Source organism: Heteronotia binoei, chromosome 19 (assembly GCF_032191835.1).
Source record: "Heteronotia binoei isolate CCM8104 ecotype False Entrance Well chromosome 19, APGP_CSIRO_Hbin_v1, whole genome shotgun sequence".
Classification (NCBI taxonomy): Eukaryota; Metazoa; Chordata; class Lepidosauria; order Squamata; family Gekkonidae; genus Heteronotia; species Heteronotia binoei.
The window spans coordinates 15,946,274-15,965,012 of record NC_083241.1 but is presented as its reverse complement, the minus strand read 5'-3'; the positions used below and the strand labels follow the sequence as shown (position 1 = coordinate 15,965,012).

At 45.3% G+C, this 18,739-nt stretch overlaps 1 protein-coding gene and 1 non-coding gene across 3 annotated transcripts in view; both read left to right on the top strand.

The window, feature by feature from the left end:
- NTRK3 (neurotrophic receptor tyrosine kinase 3) overlaps positions 1–14,685 on the top strand; it is a 589,304-nt gene extending 574,619 nt beyond the window's left edge. Inside the window, exons 17-18 of one of the 2 annotated variants that reach the window (XM_060260076.1) lie at positions 5,298–5,456; positions 14,214–14,685. In XM_060260076.1, the coding sequence (XP_060116059.1) occupies positions 5,298–5,456; positions 14,214–14,399 (345 nt within the window). In that variant the 3' untranslated portion in view covers positions 14,400–14,685. The remainder of the gene's footprint in view (positions 1–5,297; positions 5,457–14,213) is intronic. The other variant, XM_060260077.1, reaches the window with a different exon arrangement.
- On the top strand, positions 5,498–5,567 carry TRNAT-AGU (transfer RNA threonine (anticodon AGU)). The gene has a single exon. It is a non-coding gene; the product is annotated as a tRNA-Thr (tRNA).
- Positions 14,686–18,739: the final 4,054 nt, after the last annotated feature.

Sequence of the window (18,739 nt, the reverse complement as noted above, 5' to 3'; positions counted from 1 at the left end):
AAGCAGCCATTTTCTCCAGGGGAACTGATCTCTGTACTATAGAGATCAGCTGTAATTCCAGGACATCTCCAGGCTTTACCTGGGAACTGGCAACCCTACGTAACCCACATTTGTAACATGAGAATGGCAGTCCTGGTATACTTTACCGTTTCTAGGGATTAGAACAGGATGTTTATGTGAATTTGGTTGTTGATAGATTTTCACCTCATGTGGTGACTGAGGGGCTCGGGATGGTATACCTGATTCTCCTCTCCCCTGAATTTTATCCTAACAACAACCCTGTGAGGTAAGCTAGGCTGAATCAGCGTGGCTGGGCCCAAGGTTACTCAGGCAGCCTCATGGCAGAGTGAAGATTTCAGCCTCTGTCTTCCTAGCTGTAGCCTGACAGTCTGCCCTTGCACAAACAGCTCCTGGACAGAACAGAGCAAGGAGGGTTTTCCTCTCTCCCTTCCTTCAGAACGGGGCCTGCTCCCTACAGGGTGAATAGAAAAAGGAGGGCTTTTCTGCCTCTTTCCCACAGGGGTTGCTTTCCTTGTCTCCTGACAGAAAAGGGAGCTGGAGAAGCCAGTGCTTGGGGCGTCTTACCTTGTGAGGAGTCATGCTGATCTTAAGGCTTCCGCTGTAACTGTCACCCAGATAAGCCAGTCAGCAGGGCCAGATCTGGGGGGGGGGGGGGGGCAGAGGGCGGTGCTTGCCCCGGGCACCGAAGGAGGGGGGGCGCCAAATTGGGTATGGAGTCCATTGTGTTCTATGGGACCATAAGACAGAATGGCCCATAAGGGGGCATCATTTTTTTAAATTTTGCCCTTCCTCAAAAAACACGTCGATCTGGTCCTGCCATTCAGAAGCCCAGCTGAGCCCTGTCTGGCCATGCCCACATTCTGAGACCACTTGACAGGTATCAAGAAATATATTGGCAGGGACCATGGAAGCCATCGGTCACCGTGTTGGGAAACCCCATGCTAGAACATTAGACTTCCTAATTGTATAAAGGTAAAGATAGTCCCCTATGCAAGCACCAGTCGTTTCCGACTCTGGGGTGATCATGGCAGTCTTTTTGTGGGGTGCTTTGCCATTGCTTTCCCCAGTCATCTACGCTTTCCCCCCAGCCAGCTGGGTACTCATTTTACCGACCTCGCAAAGATAGAAGACTGAGTCAACCTTTAGACGGCTACCTGAACCCATCTTCCGCCGGGATCGAATTCAGGTCATGAGCAGAGAGTTTGGACTGCAGCACTGCAGCTTTACCACTCTGCACCATTGTATAAGCTTTTGCAGAAATGGAAGATCATCTCATTTCCATTGCTTCCTGTGCCAGACACAAGCACAAGGCTTGCCATAGCCTTCCCAAGATTGGAAGCATCTAGGAAGGCCTTTGGATTCCAACTCTAGTCTGTGTGGCAGTAAATTAAACCTACTCATATCAAGTTTGCCCACTGTAGCAATCCACCACTACTTCAGAGCGTTCCAATTCTGTTGAGCTCAGGGCCAGCACATCTATTGAGCCGCAGTAGGTGACTGTCAGGAGCACTGAGCTGGGGAAAGGGTGCTAGTTTGGGCCCTCCCACCCACCCGAGCTTCTAAGCAGACTGAAATAGAAGCGACAGCAAGGTTCCCAGTGTCACTGTGCGCGCTGCCGCTGCCCTCCATCTCTCTACCTCTCATGTCACAGATGCAAGAGGCAGAGCAATGGTGGGCAATGGCAGCATGCACGCTGACACTGGGAGCCTCGCTGCAGCTGTGCTCACCCTTCCTGGTGTTGGCATTGGGGCGGTTGTGGCACTTTGCTGGTGTCCTCGGGCTGGTGTCCTATCACTGCCGCTGGTTGAGCTGCGGGAACTTTTGGAATTTTTGAGAAAAGGTCCAATCACAAAATGGTTCCCATGGGCGTCAGGGCAAATAAGAGAACGACTGACATTTGGTGCTGAGGTAAATCCCAAAAATGTTTGTCAATCACAAGCCCCACACATACTTCTATGAAGGAGGTGGACATTTCTGAATGAGTGCTCCCTGTGGATACAAAGGTGGTGTCATGGTCCAGTGAAGTAAAGAAAAACCAGGAGGAAATAAGTTGGAAGGAAAGCAAATGGTCAGCACGAGAACCATTGGCAGGCATTATTTATGGCAGTATGGGCACCATGTCTTGGATCACAGACAGTATTCTACAGTTAGTCACTGTCTCCAAAGGGCATTTCAGAAGGTATGTAGTAGACTAGATGACCCTGGAGGTCCCTTCCAAATCTTTTATTCTAGTAGTAGTAGCAGGTTCCTTAGATGTGTTGCAGGTAATTCAAAAGGTATATCAGCTGTTTTTGACAGTCATAACTGGCCACATGAAATGCAGTAATTTAGGGATCATTTGCCAGAATCATTGAGCTTTTATGCATATACCCAGCAGTTCAGTCACACTTTGCTACGTGCCCATCAAATGTTTACAAAATCCTTCTTATTGTTTTGAGAAAGATCCATTGCAGATTTTCCATTCAGCTAAACAGCGCTTTCAAAGGAATTCTCACTTGGACTGAAACAAAGAGAGAACTTCAAATACTTCACAAACTTTTTCTTTGATGAATTTATCATTTATTTAAAAAAAAAATCACACAACTTTGGTAGACTTGTTTAATAAATTATACTTTCTCTTCTGCAGATTACAAAAAAAAAAAAACCAACTTTCCTATCTGAACATGTGAAGAAAAATTCTTGTGATACTTTATAATTTCCCCATAGATTTTCCCCATTATTAGCAATTTAATCCATTTTCTCCATAAACTAAAGCTTCTATGTTTCTGGCTGATGAAGATGATAAAGACTCCATCTCTAGCTACAGAGGTGAAGAAAGATGTATTTCTTGCTGGCTTCGCTTTATATGGAATCCAAATTTCTGGCACAAATAGAGTGAGGCTATTGTTAGTGTACCCCACTGATATATTTAAATATTTTTATACTGCCTTTCTGAAGTTCGAGGCAGTTTATCAAAGTAACTGAAACAATCCATGAAACTATAAATACATCTGCAGTTAAACTCATCCTATGCCATTTCTATAGGAATATGCAGAACAGCGCAGCTAGAAGCTTTAGAGAGTTAAATGTCTTCTGTTTTAATTGATCCACATTCATTAGGGTCTGCAGATCTGTTCCTTCCTTTCTCTCTTTGCTACACACCATATTTTTTTTTAGTTCTAGTTCAACAAGGGGGTTCTCAAATTAACCCTACAACTAGATGATACGCAGTTGGCCACAGCTTTACATCTATTTGTATCTTGTTTTCCCATTAGGTGACTGAAAGTACACGTGCCTTCTAATGTTCCCTCTAATGCTGCAGAGTCCTGTGAGCAAAAATTCTACTTTGTGAGCTGCTGGCATTCAAGTTGTGAGCTCCTGCACAAATTAGCGTGCTCTGGGGTCATTCTTCCTGAGCTAAGACAAAAATGTGTGAGCTGGATGCTAAAAATCTGTGAGCTAATTCACACTTTACTCAGAGGGAACTCAATCATGCTAACGCAGTTTAGAGGGAACACTGGTACCTTCATACGTGAGCTCTCTACCGTCTCTAAACTCCACCTTTCCCAGATACCACTCTCAAAGCTCCAGAAATTTCCCTGGCTGAAGTTGACAACCGTAACATACACCTTGAACATCTTTGACGAACTCATGTTGTCTTAGATCCTGTCTCTTTATCTCACAGCAGTTATTCAGATTTCCCACATTGTGTCTATGCACATGAGTTATTCTAATGCATCCACCTGGCTAAAAGAAATAACCTCCAAAAGCGAGGAAACTGATGGTATAAATGTTCTCCCTCTCTAGCCATCCCCTGGAGGAACAGAACCTCCTTTCAGATGTTTCAAGAGCTGCGTAAACATCAGTGCTTCCGATGTTCTGAAGCACAACCCATCTTTAATCCACCTAGTTACGCTTCTCATCCAAGGACTGCAGCTGCAAGTTGTTCTTCTGTGTAAACTCCAGCTTCAAATGGCTGGATGCTATTTGATAGTTTTTTTAAAAAAAATCAGCAAGCCAAAAAATAAGTATATGGATTACCATGATAGGGGAGAGAGTGCTTATTTTAAAAGGGCATAGCTCATGAAATCCAAGTGTATTCCAGATCTCTTTGTTTCTTCATCATATGAATTATGCCAGCGTAGCTGAAGTACACGGAAGACTCAGGTGTGAATCCCCCACTGCCATGGAAGCTTACTGGGTGACTGGAGCATGGTCCATTCACTTTCTCTCAGGCTCACCTATTCCACAGGGTGGCTGTTGTGAAGATAAATCCAAGCGGGCAGCTGCGTTGGTCTGAAACAGTTGAACAAAGCAGGAGTCAAGTGGCACCTTTAAGAAGAACCAAGTTTTATTGAGAACTTAAGAGCACCCGAAAACTTATGTTCTCAATAAAACTTGGTTGGTCTTAAAGGTGCAACTTGACTCCTACATTGTGAAGATAAAATAGAGGAGGGGAGATTGTTTGACTGAATGCTCCTCCACCTCAAAAACTCTTTGCCTCTGGAAAGCTAGGAAGAAGGGAGGGTTGCATCGTAGGGCTGTTTTGTTTGGGGAGCTTTACTTACATGGCCCATCCCATTCCTGGTCAGAAGCAGTCCCTCTTCCCTTTCTTAATCCATGTTGAATATCTGCTGAATTTACCTGAAGGCCACTCAATGAGTCTATGGTTTAGATGGGATATATTACTGCTAAGTATTGAGTATGTTACTCAATCTGACCTTACTCAATGAAATTGCTGAGCAGTCAGGTTAAAACGGATAAAAGGAAGTACTTCTTCACCCAAAGGGTGATTAACATGTGGAATTCACTGCCACAGGAGGTGGTGGCAGCTACAAGCATAGCCAGCTTCAAGAGGGGATTGGATAAAAATATGGAGCAGAGGTCCATCAGTGGCTATTAGCCACAGTGTGTGTGTGTGTGTGTGTGTCTATATTTTGGCCACTGTGTGATACAGAGTGTTGGACTGGATGGGCCATTGGCCTGATCCAACATGGCTTCTCTTATGTTCTTATTACTCCAAGGAGCTCAAGTTCTCGTTTCCTCTATTTTGCCCTTACAATAAATCTGCAAAATTATGTGGAGAGAGAATGAGCGGCAAAACCACCTACTGAGAGAGGCTTATGATGACATTTAGACCTGCCCCCCCCCCCCCCCAGTTCTAGTCCAACTCCTTAACCAGTAGGCCACTCTGGTACTCACTGATCTGAACCAAACTTGGCTCTTTCCTTCCCCCTTGAATGATGGTCAGTCCTGTTCAGTGGAAATAAAAGCTGTGCCTTATTCTCTTCATGCAGGTTGGAGGACACACCATGCTTCCAATTCGCTGGATGCCTCCAGAGAGCATTATGTATCGGAAATTCACAACGGAGAGTGATGTCTGGAGTTTCGGGGTGATCCTCTGGGAGATCTTCACATATGGGAAGCAGCCCTGGTTTCAGCTCTCAAACACAGAGGTATTGGATAGATGAGGGTTAACTAGGGGAAGAGGGAATAGGGAGGTGGCTCAGTGGTAGAGCATCTGCTTAGTAAGCAGAAGGTCCCAGGTTCAATCCCCGGCATCTCCAGCTCAAAAGGGTCCAGGCAAATAGGTGTGAAAAACTTCAGCTTGAGACCCTGAGAGCCACTGCCAGTCTGAGTAGACAATACTGACTTTGATGGACTGAGGGTCCGATTCAGTATAAGGCAGCTTCATATGTTCATATAATATTATGCCAGCATGACAAAAGGAAGGCAAATGCCTTGGATCAACGTTTCCTCTAAGCTGCAGAGTCTTGTGAGCAAAAATTCTACTTTGTGAGCTACTGTTATTCAAGTTGTGAGCTACTGGCCTTAAAGTTGTGAGCTCCTTCATAAATTATTGTGCTCTGGGACCATTTTTCCTGAGCTAAGACAAAAATGTGTGAGCTAGAGGCTAAAAATCTGTGAGCTAGCTCATGCTATCGTATACCCTCAACCAAAGAACGGTACACTCCTTCTATCTAGGTTGGTCGTCCTCTTCCACCAAGCGCACAGCTTCGGGAGGGATGCACATTGAGCGGTGAGGTAGGTAGGGGACCCGCCTAGCCAGCCAGATCAGCCGAATCAATTCTGGCGATCAGTGGGGTGACAGATGTTGCAGCCAGATAGACTGGTTGGGATAGATTGAAACAAGGATAGATTGGAACATAGCAGAGGCCAAAAAGTGCAGGCAGAGGGGAAGGGCTGTGGCTCAGTGGTAGACCATCCGCTTTGCATGCAGGTGGCCCCTGGATCAATCTCCAGCCTCTCCAATTAGAAGGATCTGGTAGTAGATGATGTGAAAAAACTGGTCAAGAAGCAATTTCTCTCCAGGCCAGTTTGACCAGGGATCCTGGAGGGTTTTTTATTGTTGTTGTTGTTGTAATCCTCTGGACATGGAGCAGGGGTCACTGTGGGGTGTGCTGGGCTTTTTTTTAATCAACAACTCCTTTGCATTATTATGCCGCACCTCCCTTATGGAGCTAATCCTCCTGCAGTAAGCCCTGTACTGTAAGCGCCAAGAGGATTGGCTATATCAGGGGTGTGTGGCCTAATATGCAAAGGAGCTCCTGCTACAAAAAAAGCCCTGTGTGTGTGTGTTTGTGTGGGAGGGAGGTATTTGTGAATTTCCTGCATTGTGCAGGGAGTTGGACTAGATGTCCCTGGAGGTCCCTTCCAACTCTATGATTGCATGGTCTGAGTCTTTGAACTCCACCAGAGACTCTGGAGAGAGCCACCATCAGTCAGAGTAGACAAGACTGACTCAGCATATGGTAGTTTCATCTGTTCATTAGTTTGTGAATTGGAGCTGTGGCTCAGTGGAAGGATATCTGCTTTGCATACAGAAGGTCCCAGGTTCAAGGGCCACCCTGCAAATGGGCAAGATCAACAACCCCTATGCACTCATTCTCTTTAGAGGTCCCCACCCTATTGAATGGCCTGCCTGAGGAGGTCAGGAAAGCTCCCGCACTTTGGGCTTTTTGCAAAGCAGAATTGTTCTGGAGGGCATTTTTATGAAGGGAATAGGGCTGCATTATAACATAGTGATTCCACAGAATGTTTTGGTAGAGAACACGACTGTGTACTACATTATTAATAGGCATTATCTTTTGCTGCATGCTTTTATCTTGCTCTTACTGTATGATATTTCTACCTACATAATACCATTTCTCGCATTGTTTAGCATGTCATGTTTCATACATACATGTTTCAGATTTCTGCAATCCAAGTTCTATTACTTTGTTTACCAGGCATCTCCTCATCCTTTTGATTGTAGCTGCCTTACATTATGTCATCTGCCTTGAGTCTCAGTGGCAAAGGCAGATCAGGAAAGGTTGCATCAGTACACTCAGGGGAATGTCAGTCACCACTTTGGGGTTAGGAAGCAATTTTCTCCAAGCCAGTTTGGCCACGGATCCTGGAGGCTTTTTTGCCATCTTCTGGGCATAGAGCAGGAGTCATGGGTTGGGGGAGGTAGTTGTGAATTTCCTGCATTGTGCGGGGGATTGGACTAGATCAGCCGTCCCCAGCCTTTTTGGCACCAGGGACCGATTTTGTGGACGACAATTCTTCCATGGAATGAGGGGAGGGGGGTGATGGTTTCAGGATGATACAATTGTGCACTTTATTTCTATCAGTTTGGTGTGGTTGTTAAGTGTGCAGACTCCTATCTGGGAGAACCGGGCTTGATCCCCCACCCCTCCACTTGTGGCTCACAATCTCCTCCCGTACAACAGACACCCTGTGAGGTGCGTGGGGCTGGAGAGGCCTCTCACAGCAGCTGCCCTTTCAAGGACAACCTCTGCCAGAGCTATGGCTGACCCAAGGCCATTCCAGCAGCTGCAAGTGGAGGAGTGGGGAATCAAACCCAGTTCTCCCAGATAAGAGTCCTCACACTTAACCATTACACCAAACTGGCTCTCCACCAAAACCAAACTGCCATGTGTAAAGGGCAGCTTCTGGGAGAGCTCTCTTAGCCCCGCCCACCTCACAGAGTGTCTGTTATGGGGGAGGAAGGTAAAAGAGATTGTGAGCCACTCTGAGACCCTGAAATTCAGAGTGGAGTGCAGGGTATAAGTCCAATGTCATCATCATCTTCTTCTTCTTCTTCTTCTTCTTCTTCTTCTTCTTCTTCTTCTTCTTCTTCTTCTTCTTCTTCTTCTTCTTCTTTTTCTTCATTACTACTACTACTACTACTACAACATTGTAATATATAATGAAATAATTATACAACTCATGGCCCAGTTGCTAACAGGCCACGGAGCAGGACCGGTCCATGGACCGGGTGTTGGGGACCCTTGGACTAGATGACCCTGGAGATCCTTCCAACTCTATGATTCTATTATAAGTAGCATAAAGTCTCCCAAATACTTTAACGTTAAACAGGGGTTTTAAATGAAAGCATTGGATCAGGAAAAGGGGGCCTCTTATTTTATCTGTCTGAAATTTAGGAATGTTTATGTCCTATAGTTCCATGGGGTTTGTTCATTTTGGACGGAAAACCATTAAGGTACAGACCCAAGAAAATGGGGATGGGGGGCCTTCTATTGAAACCAATAAGGGAAAGAAAGAAAGAAAGAAAGAAAGAAAGAAAGAAAGAAAGAAAGAAAGAAAGAAAGAAAGAAAGAAAGAAAGAAAGAGAAAGAAAGAAAGAAAGAAAGAAAGAAAGAAAGAAAGAAAGAAAGAAAGAAAGAAAGAAAGAAAGAAAGAAAGAAAGAAAGAAAGAAAGAAAGAAAGAAAGAAAGAAAGAAAGAAAGAAAGAAAACTGCCATGTGTAAATGTAGTGTGGAGCATCCCCTCAGATGATGGGGCCTCTCTAGGAAGGATCAGTGGCTGAGTGCTGGAGGGAGGAGGGAAGCTAAGCTCTTCAAAGAGGGGGATTGAGTGCCCCAGGCTTCCTTCTTAAAGCAACGCTGCTGGTCAGAACAACTGAGAATGCTGCTTTAAGGACTGATCTGAAAGCAGAGAGTCCTGCTGTGCCGTAAACATCTTGCAGGGCTTAGCGGGAAGGGTGGCAGGTCTGGGGAGAGATGTATTGATCAAACTGCGTATGGAGAAATTCGCTCACATTTATCCTTCCGAGTGTCTATTAGCACTTCAGAATCTTTGCCTCTTTTTAATGAGAAATGTGAATTTTCTGCTTTCTGGACACAGAGCCCTTAATTTAGTGAATTGCAGGCAGAGGGAAATGCAAGGTATCACTTTCCATACCCAGTCTGTGTGCTCAGCAAGGCCTGGCACTGCCATTTTAACGCAGCAGACTTATTCTGTTTGGGTAGTACAATGCTTATATCATGCTTCTCCCAAAGCAAGTTGCTCAAAAACAATTTAGGATTCTTTAAAAAAAAGAAAAGAAAACTGTAGTCCTGGATGCAGCATAAACCTTAGTCAAAGTGGCCTCAAGGACTATCAAGGCAAGGAAAGAGCCCTCAGAAGAAGAAGAAGATATTGGATTTATATCCCGCTCTCCACTCCGAAGAGTCTCAGAGCGGCTCATAATCTCCTTTACCTTCCTCCCCCACAACAGACACCCTATGAGGTGGTGGGGGGGCTGGAGAGGGCACTCCCAGAAGCTGCCCTTTCAAGGACAACCTCTGCCAGAGCTATGGCTGACCCAAGGCCATGCCAGCAGGTGCAAGTGGAGGAGTGGGGAATCAAAGGCCTCTACTGCCTGTATGTTTTGATAGTATAGTTTCACCCTGATGTTTTTGCTATTATGTTCTATTACATACCCAACGTGGCTGCCCACCTGCTCTAAATAGTTGTTTTTAAGAAATGCAACCCTGAGAAGTTTTACTGACCTTGTTGAAATTCCTTTAGTGTGCTTTGAAATGCCCAGGCAGGAGTCACAAAGTCACACCTTCCCTTCCTCTCCCCAAAGCTGGCATCCTGTGAGGTAGGCGGGGCCGAGAGGTCACCCAGCAGGCTTCATGGGGGGAGCAGAGCATCCAATCCGGTTCTGCCACATCAGACTCTGCCGATCTTTTTTTTCTTAAAAAAACGATTTTATTATTCTGCAATATATTATATTAATACTTATCTATTATTAAAAATTCAATACCAATACATTGCATTTTCCACCTCCCTCCCCCCCCCCCCCCCTTTTCGTGACCTCCACCGGTGCATTTTACTACTAGAAAAAAAAAAGTAAAAGGTAATTTTAACATTTTAAGAATCCTCATAAAAAACCTTATAACTATAATAAAATAAAAATAAGGGGAAAAATCATTTACTATTATTATTATCCATCTTCATTATAATCTTTTAGTCCTTAATCCTTATCCTAAAAATAAGTTTGAAGAAATATATATTCCCAAAGGCTCATTTTTAACTATAATCCTTATCAAAATAGTTGAGAAAAAAAGAAAAGAAAGGGTATAATCACATACTCTGCCACTCTTGACCACCGCGCCACACTGGCTCTTTGAACGCCTTGCAGAATTTCTCAGATGTGAACCTTCAGACTTTCAAAATTGGAGGCTTCTCCAAATTCACTTCGGATTTCACTGTAGGTGACATTTCAGTGGCGAATCTACCTCTGAACCCAATGGGATGCAATTGTTTTGTGGCAAGGAACGGCCCACAAAGTGCCTTCTGGTGACAGGCCTGGAACTGGCCAAAACTTCATGTGTCCCAGGCGATACTCCCTCTAAGCTGAGGAGTCCTGCGAGTAAAAATTCGACTTTGTGAGCTACTGGCATTAAAGTTGTGAGCTACTGCATACATTAGTTTGCCCCGGGACCATTTTTTCCTGCACTAAGACCAAAATGTGTGAGCTGGAGGTTAAAAAACCTGTGAGCTAGCTTACGCCAACTCGGCTTAGAGGAAACACTGGCCCCAGGCCCCGTTCCCCTCATTCTGTGGTGTTTTGTTTGCATGCCCCATCTTTATCCCTCCTTCCCTTCAGCAGCTCTTCTTAATCGTTTCACCCTCTACTATTTACATACAAATGTCAGAGTAATAATGATCTCTTTGGATGTACAACGGCATCCATTACTGTTCAGAAGTGATAGAGTTTGGGCCCCCTTGCTGTGTCTTGCTTCCTCCTGCATGCTGCTTGAGATCGGTTTTTATCAGCAGTTCGTGTCAGGTCATCGGGACCCTGCTGCAGTGCTGATTGTCAGCTCCAGACAAGGGGAGCCGAGCATTAATAACAACCATCTGACAAACAGCCTCCCCCCCCCCCACACACACACACACACATTTCTGCTTTTCCATCCTTATCCCTCTACAGATTGGGGTTCAAACCATTATACCCCGGAGTGGGGGGAGAGAGGCTGATTTTCCCCTGGCTTGGCTCTGAAAGCACAGCTTCTTGCCGTTCTGTGTTTCTTGTTAGTTTTAACAGCCTGGCATCAAGTAAGGTGTTGACAGCTATAGAATTTGAATTGGGGGGGGGGGGAGGTGTTTTCTGCACAAATTGAGTTTGATTCAAGGGAAAGTGTTGTTCTTTTTGCTCCTTCCAGTTAAAAAAAAAATGAGGACAATTAACCTTGTAATGGAGAGGCTGAAGGAAGCCAGTGCCCTGGCATCACTGTTGCCTGATGAGGTTTTCCCCCTCCTATAAAAAAAAATGAAGCATGTTCTCATTTCATGCTGTTGCATCCATTGGACCAAGCATAGCCCACAATGGCAACTGTTTAAAAATGGATTAGGATGGAAACAGCAAAAATCAGTTCAATTGCCCCATCAAACATTCTCTATCCACATTTTAAGAAGGATATAGACAAGCAGGAACAGGTCCAGAGGAGGGCGACAAAGATGTTGAGGGGTCTGGAAATCAAGTCCTGTGAAGAAAAGTTGAAGGAGCTGGGCATGTTTAGCCTGGAGAGGAGACAGCTGAGAGGTGATAGGATCATCATCTTCAAGTACTTGAAGGGCTGTCATATAGAGGAAGGTGTGGAATTATTTTCTGTGGCCCCAGAAGGTAGGAGCAGAACCAATGGGTTGAAATTAAATCAATAGAGTTTCCAGCTCAACATTAGGAAGAACTTCCTGACCATTAGAGCAATTCCTCAGTGGAACAGGCTTCCTCAGGAGGTGGTGGGCTCTCCTTCCTTGGAGGTTTTTAAACATAGGCTAGATGGCCATCTGACAGCAATGAGGATCCTGTGAATTTAGGGGGAAGTATTTGTGAGTTTCCTGTACTGAGCAAGGGTTGGACTAGATGACTCTGCAGGTCCCTTCCATCTATGATTGTGCTGAGGAACAGAACTTGGGACAAAGTTCTGAAGACAAAAGCTGGCTTGGTGATCAGTGGTCTCCGTTAAATTCTATGGAACAAATTCAGCATTGCAATCTGGTATACAACTGAGAGGGGACAAGCCAGTCACTGGAAATATAACAGCAATGAGTAGGTTTAGTCCTGTGCTGGCCCTTTCTTATCAATACGAGAGCTGTAAGGTTCAGGTGCCCCATCTACCAGTAATGCTGGGGAGCTGTCCATAAGGTAGTTGCTGAAACAGGAGGAGGAACTCTCCAGCCAGATAACCAGAGACAGGAGATGGTCAGAAAGAGGTATTGTGCCATCAGCTTCCAGGCATCAGCTGATCTTTTAAAAAACATGTACCATCCTGAAGTCCTATCCTTCTGGGTGTACAAGTGAGACCTGATCCCACAATTACCGAAGTCAGGATTCTTTCTCAGGATTTGTTAGACTGGAAGGGAGGTTGCATGTGAGTAAGAGCTCCACTTTCTGATGGGAGTTTCCACTCGGGCTCCGTTCTGGAAGCACAGATGGTGAAATGGAGCCCTGTCTCAGTGCTTTGTATGCAGAAGGTCCCAGGTTCAGTCCCTGGCATTTCCAGCTAAAAGGATCAGAGTGCAGGTGATGGGAAAGGAATCTCTGGAGATTTACTGTTCATCCATATAAACAGTAAGGACCTTGATAGTCTTATTGTCAGGCGATGGAGACTCAAGGCTGTATTCATTTGAGACAATGTAATACTTTATTGGAAACTCATAGCTTGAAACAGAAATTGAGACTAATACCTTGGCAGGGGTGTTTCTGGGTCTTATGGAATCTACATCAAAGCAATATCTGAACAAAGACATTATTCTCAAAACAACAGGGAGTGAAGGTGCAAACTTTCACACGAGAGCTTCTGCTTATCTCCTAGCCTCTGGGAAGATGCTGGCCAGTGGCGGTATCTATTAACGGTCACATTCCTTTGCTCCCTTTACAACCTAAACAAAGTTAACACTTCAAACGTCCCCTTTGATATGCATGGTGACTACAATATCACAAAGGCTAGGGTTTAGTATAGAAAAGTCCATTTGGTTAGTATTTTAAAATTTCAGTATGATAGAGTTACAGAGCCTGACACTTATGTTTTCACTCAAAATAAGGCAAATCCATGTGCTCCATTCAATTTCAGTCCTGGGAGTCAGCACCACCTGCGTGGTGCTCCATGAGTGTTAAATCTTTACTTTTCCCTGTTTAAGTACTTGTTATATATTTTAAAAGATCTGTATGCTGCCTTTTTGCACCAAAGAGTATCCAGTGTGGTATGAAACCACGATGATTAAGTGAATAAGCAAATAGCTGTCATTCATTACCGTGGAAAATGGGCTGTACTTTGGCAGAATACTTTGGTGGGGGCAAAGCCTAGGCTCCAGCATGAGTGGGCATTCTTTAGTTTCCCCATAAGACCTGGAACAAGAATAGAACGCCATATTTTGAAAAAAACAAGACTAATCCCTGCCTACTGCTCCAGTTACGGTAATGAATGGACTCATCCAATGACATATTGGATGGCAGGAAGTGGGGGAAAGTTCGATGCAGCACTGAGCAGAGTTACAACTTCCTATGTCTGTTAAAAAAAATGGGCTCAGAAGGGGGTAGCGCTGTTTAGAACTGCATTGTCAGAGCACACAAATCAGGGAAAACCTTCACCAAACCTTCAATTAGATGTGGATAAAAGGGCAAGTATTCTTAGAGTTGAATCCAGTGGTTCTGTTAACCACTCCTTCAACTGGGCATCATCAGAAGAATGGAAGATGCCTAACTTTAGTGGAATGGGGCCCATGGGTTCCAGCTCAATGCCATTGTTGTTATTGTTGTTGTTGTTGTATCAGCTTGTGGGTCACATTTGGACTGGAGCCAAAGATGATACAGAAATAACATGGCAGATTAAACATCCAGATGAGTTTGGGGTGTGCGTGAAATGGTTTGGGGTGTGCATGAGATTTACTTCTTCTGCTGTGTCTTTCAGGTGATTGAGTGCATCACTCAAGGCCGAGTCTTGGAGAGGCCTCGCGTCTGCCCCAAGGAAGTGTATGACATCATGTTGGGCTGCTGGCAGAGGGAACCTCAGCAACGGCTGAACATCAAGGAAATCTACAAGATTCTTCACGCGCTAGGCAAAGCCACACCAATCTACCTGGACATCCTTGGCTAGCAGCGACCACTTTCCAGAAATCGTTGCTCTGTCCTTCTCCCTTCCCTACCTCTCCCCTTGACCTCAAGCCAACATATTCATACAAACTCAAGTGCCTGCTACACATACAACACTGGAAAACACAAAAAGACAAGACTTAGAGAATTCCCCCCAACAATCAACCTGTAAAGCAGTTTGGCTTATATATATTTAGAGATAATATATAGAAAGAGATATACCATACAGGAAGAAGCTGCTGTTACAGGGGGAAAATGTACAAATGTTCCGAGCAGAATGGAAGCAACTGAGAGAGAAACCTTTATGGATTTTTTTTTTTAATGGAGAACTGAGTCTTGAACTCACGATATGGAACTTCAAACCTGATAGTGCTCCTTTGGGTCCCAGCTGTTGGTCAGAGCAGGGAGAGACGGTGGTATGGTACAGCCCAATCTCAGCAGCTCTCAGAAGCAAAGCAGGGTCAGTACTTGGATGGGAGACCACCAAGGAAGGCTCTGCAGAGGAAGGCAGTGGCAAACCACCTCTGCCTCTCTTTTGCCTTTAAAATTGTTGGGGTCACCATAAGTCGATTGTGATTTGACAGCACTTCCATCCATTGTTGGTCAGAGGGCAAGCCACTTGGGAATGCAGTGAAACAATCCCACCAAAGAAGCAACAGTTGGAGAGACCAAGCCTGATCAACAGCCGTGTTTTGTGAACCAACCATCTGATGATGAAGTCGCAAAAGCTGAGCACTGATCCAGGACAATGCCCCCTGGTGGAACCTTCTTTTACTGCTCCCACCCAGCTTCCTGATCTCTCTTTCCCTCCAGTTTTCAGCATTTGGGGACAATTGTCCTGCCCCCAAGTTAGCCAACACCTGTAAACATATAAACAGTTTTGGAACACAAAAGAATTGCATCACCTACGGGTAAAAAGAATATCAAGGAAATCACAATGGCGCTATGATCTTTTGTTTTCTTATCTCCCCACCCTGGTTATTTTTTCTAACAAAATCAGAGTCCTGAGAATAGGGCTGAACATCAGAGCATCAAGAGCCATAGAGGAAAAAGGCACGAGAGGAGGAGATGCTACGGAAGCCCTGGATATTGCCTCTGAAGTTAAGCCTCCCTCTACACAAAGACCCAGCATTCACAACTGTAACCTCACAGCTCAGTCCTGGTTGGGGTGGCTTGGAAGCCATGTTCTCAGCAGAGGTGGTCTGGGGAGAAGGAACGACCACCCAGTCCTTTGCCCCACACAAACACAGGCCAAATCCAACCCTTTTCTTATTGCCGTCCTTGATAATTTATAGAACACTTTTTTCATGTAAAAAGTCCTTTGCCAATCTTAGTTCGTCCAGCCTTCCTACAGCCTTGGGTGGTAGGTGACACCTGATCCCCCTTCTGCATATGCTGGAGATTCCCAGAGGCTGAGAGAGAAAGAGTGAGACTGACTCGGCCAGGGGCTTCGCAGTGAGTTGACGGTGAAGCACAAAGTCAAACCCAGATCCGTGTCTGCATCCACTGTGCCCTGGATTGCTCTGTCTCTTTTACGATGTCGTTCCTGCAAGGAGGAGGCTTTTATTTCCCCCCTTCGCTTCAGTTTCAGTTCTGCCTGATGTACCAACTGGCCTGCTTGAAGGGTGGGGCCCTTGCCGTGCGTGTCTCTTTCCATCTCGCCCTGCTTTTCTCCCCCTTTCTGCCTCCATTTACTTTCTCATACCATTGGGCCCGAAGGGGTTGGAAGAGAGTCAGAAGGCCATGAGAGGAGGCATCTCTGAACATGCAAGCACCTGCCCCTTTCTTCTTTCCCACCTGGTTGCCATTCCTCTCACATCAGCAGGGGCCCAGAATGGATTGATGCATCTGCTTTGGAATGTTTGAGGCTGAAACATAACTCCACAGGGAGGGAGGGGGGAGAAGGTGCTTTCTGGAAGAGGAGGGCTCAGCAAATGGCTCCCATGGCAAGCCTTGCATCTCAATGAGATCAGAGCCTTCACTGGGAGATGGAAGAGTCTTGCCTTCCTGCCCTTTGATGGAGGGGATCGGGATCTTGAGGCTGCAGTCTCTGGCTCATGGGAATCGCCCATCTCTGGTTCCTTTCTTTCTGCACTATGGCAGGGCAGCTCTAGTTGAGGGGAGGGCAGCAAGTGGACAAGGGGTCCCAGAGCGACTGTAAAGCCATTTTTTGTCCCTTTTGTACACCATGCAGGCAGCTGACAGCAGGGGAGTGTGGCACCCCCCCCCCCAAAAAAAAACCTCCCCGCTCAGAGCTTTCCATTAAACTGTCTGGTAGCTGACAACATTTCTGCCATTCTGGAGGTTCAGCTGGAGCTGATTCTTCAGCCCAATCTGTCCAAAATCACCTTTAGCCCATGATAATATTGCTTGTATCCACATTGAGAGGAGAAGGCTTTGCAAAAGGGATGGGTCTGTACAGGGGAAAGGATGTGTATGGCATTGGCTGAAAGGGTTGCAAGAACTGATGGAGAGGGGACAGGGTGTGGCTGCATCACACATTTCAATGGCTGCACAATCAGCCCCTTTCCCCATAGAGCCCTGGGGACTGGGGCCAGAGGGTCTCTTCACAAAGAAGACTACCCACCATGTCCAAACTACATTTCCCGGGATACTTTGAGGGAAGAAAAAACAGGTATAACAATAATTATTAGTTTACAATAGGCATATAATGTGTCTGATGGCTCCTTTGGCTTTCCCTTCAGCAACAAGTGTTCTGCAGTTTCTTTGAAGATGTGTTTGCCTGTCGTTTCTTGATTGCTGGATCAAGCAGAGATTTGGGTGACCCTTTCGCCTCCAGCCACCAGGGATTAATTCAGCGGGTTTATTGACAAAGGATTAGTGCAAAACTGGTTGGAGACCTGGGTATCAAAGGAAGAAACCACTGTGGCCTTCGTTCACTTGTGGCTTATTTGGATTGTGATGCCTGTATGCTCAGTGTGCAATCCAAAGCAAAGTTATACTCTTCTAAGTCCACTGGATTCAGTGGATTTAGAAGCTTATAACTGCTTCAGATTGTACTGTCTGGCCAGGAAATATGAACGGGTCTTTCACAGTGAACTAGCCTGGGAGGTGTGAAGGATTCCAGAGTTAGCCAAAGTGAAGGTAGTCATGATTTTTTTTTAAAAAAATCCTTTTTTTTTAAACAGTACCATTTTGGCACTCTGAGAGATAAGAAGAGCAGGATGGTAAGATGACAAAGAATGAATGTGAGCAAATGCGATTTGCACAGACATGGGGGTTATCCTTGCCACTAGCTGACTGACTACTCTTCAGTCAAGAATCACTTGGACTTTTCCCATCACTTATAAAAGCCCCAAAGTAGTATGATGGAAGTGAGGGTGGATGGTCACATAAAGTTAGAACCATATGGATGTCTTCTTTTCTGGAACCCAACATTTTCACCAAAGGAACGGATAACATGAATTGGGTAGAGAAAGGGTCATGCTCACCCAGTCAGGTTTCTCAAACCCCAATATTCTGTTTGTGTTCTCTGTTCCTCACCACATCTCCCCAGCTTTCCTGAAAATGAGAATTGCCCATGGTGAGGTATGAAGCCGCCTCTTGTCTGTGCAGAACTAAACTCAGGGCAACTCCCCCAGGGTGGGGTGAGGGGAGTGAATGTGTAACATGATTAGAAATAAACAGCCTTAACAGGCTGAGATAAATGGAAATCCTGAGACCGAGGCTCCCATTTAAGGAGAGGGTAGTGGTAGAGCATCCGTTTGGCATACAGAAAGTCCGAGATGCAATTCCTGGCATCTCCAGGTGCAAGGATCAGGTAGTAAGTAATGAGAAAGACTTCAGTCTGAGACCCCAGAGAGCTACCACCAGTCAGCGTAGACAACACTAACCTTAACAGAATAAGGTTCTGACTCCATTTAAGACAGTGGCGTGTTTTCATGTATGTCTGTGCCCCTGCCTTTGAGAGTGTGCACAAAACCAAAATTTATTTTGAGCATGTGTGTGTTTGGTAACAAACAAGACTTTTTGAGCTCCTCTACATCTGATGTCTAATCAAAGTTTAAAAAGTTGAAGTGTTAAGTTGGGTGGAGAACAGGGCTTTTTTTGTAGCAGAAACTACTTTGCATATTAAGCCACACACCCCTGATGTGGCCAATCCTCCAAGAGCTTACAGGGTTCTTAGTACAGGGCCTACTGTAAGCTTCGGGAAGACTGGCTACATCAGGGGTGTGTGGCCTAATATGCAAAGAAGTTCCTGTTTCAAAAAAAAGCCCTGGTGGAGAAGTAAGTTGTGTTTTGAAGGTTGCAAGAGAAGGTTGTTGATTGGGATTCCTCTAGAGTCTTCGTTTTGACTGGACATTGTAAGCTCTGCTTAACACA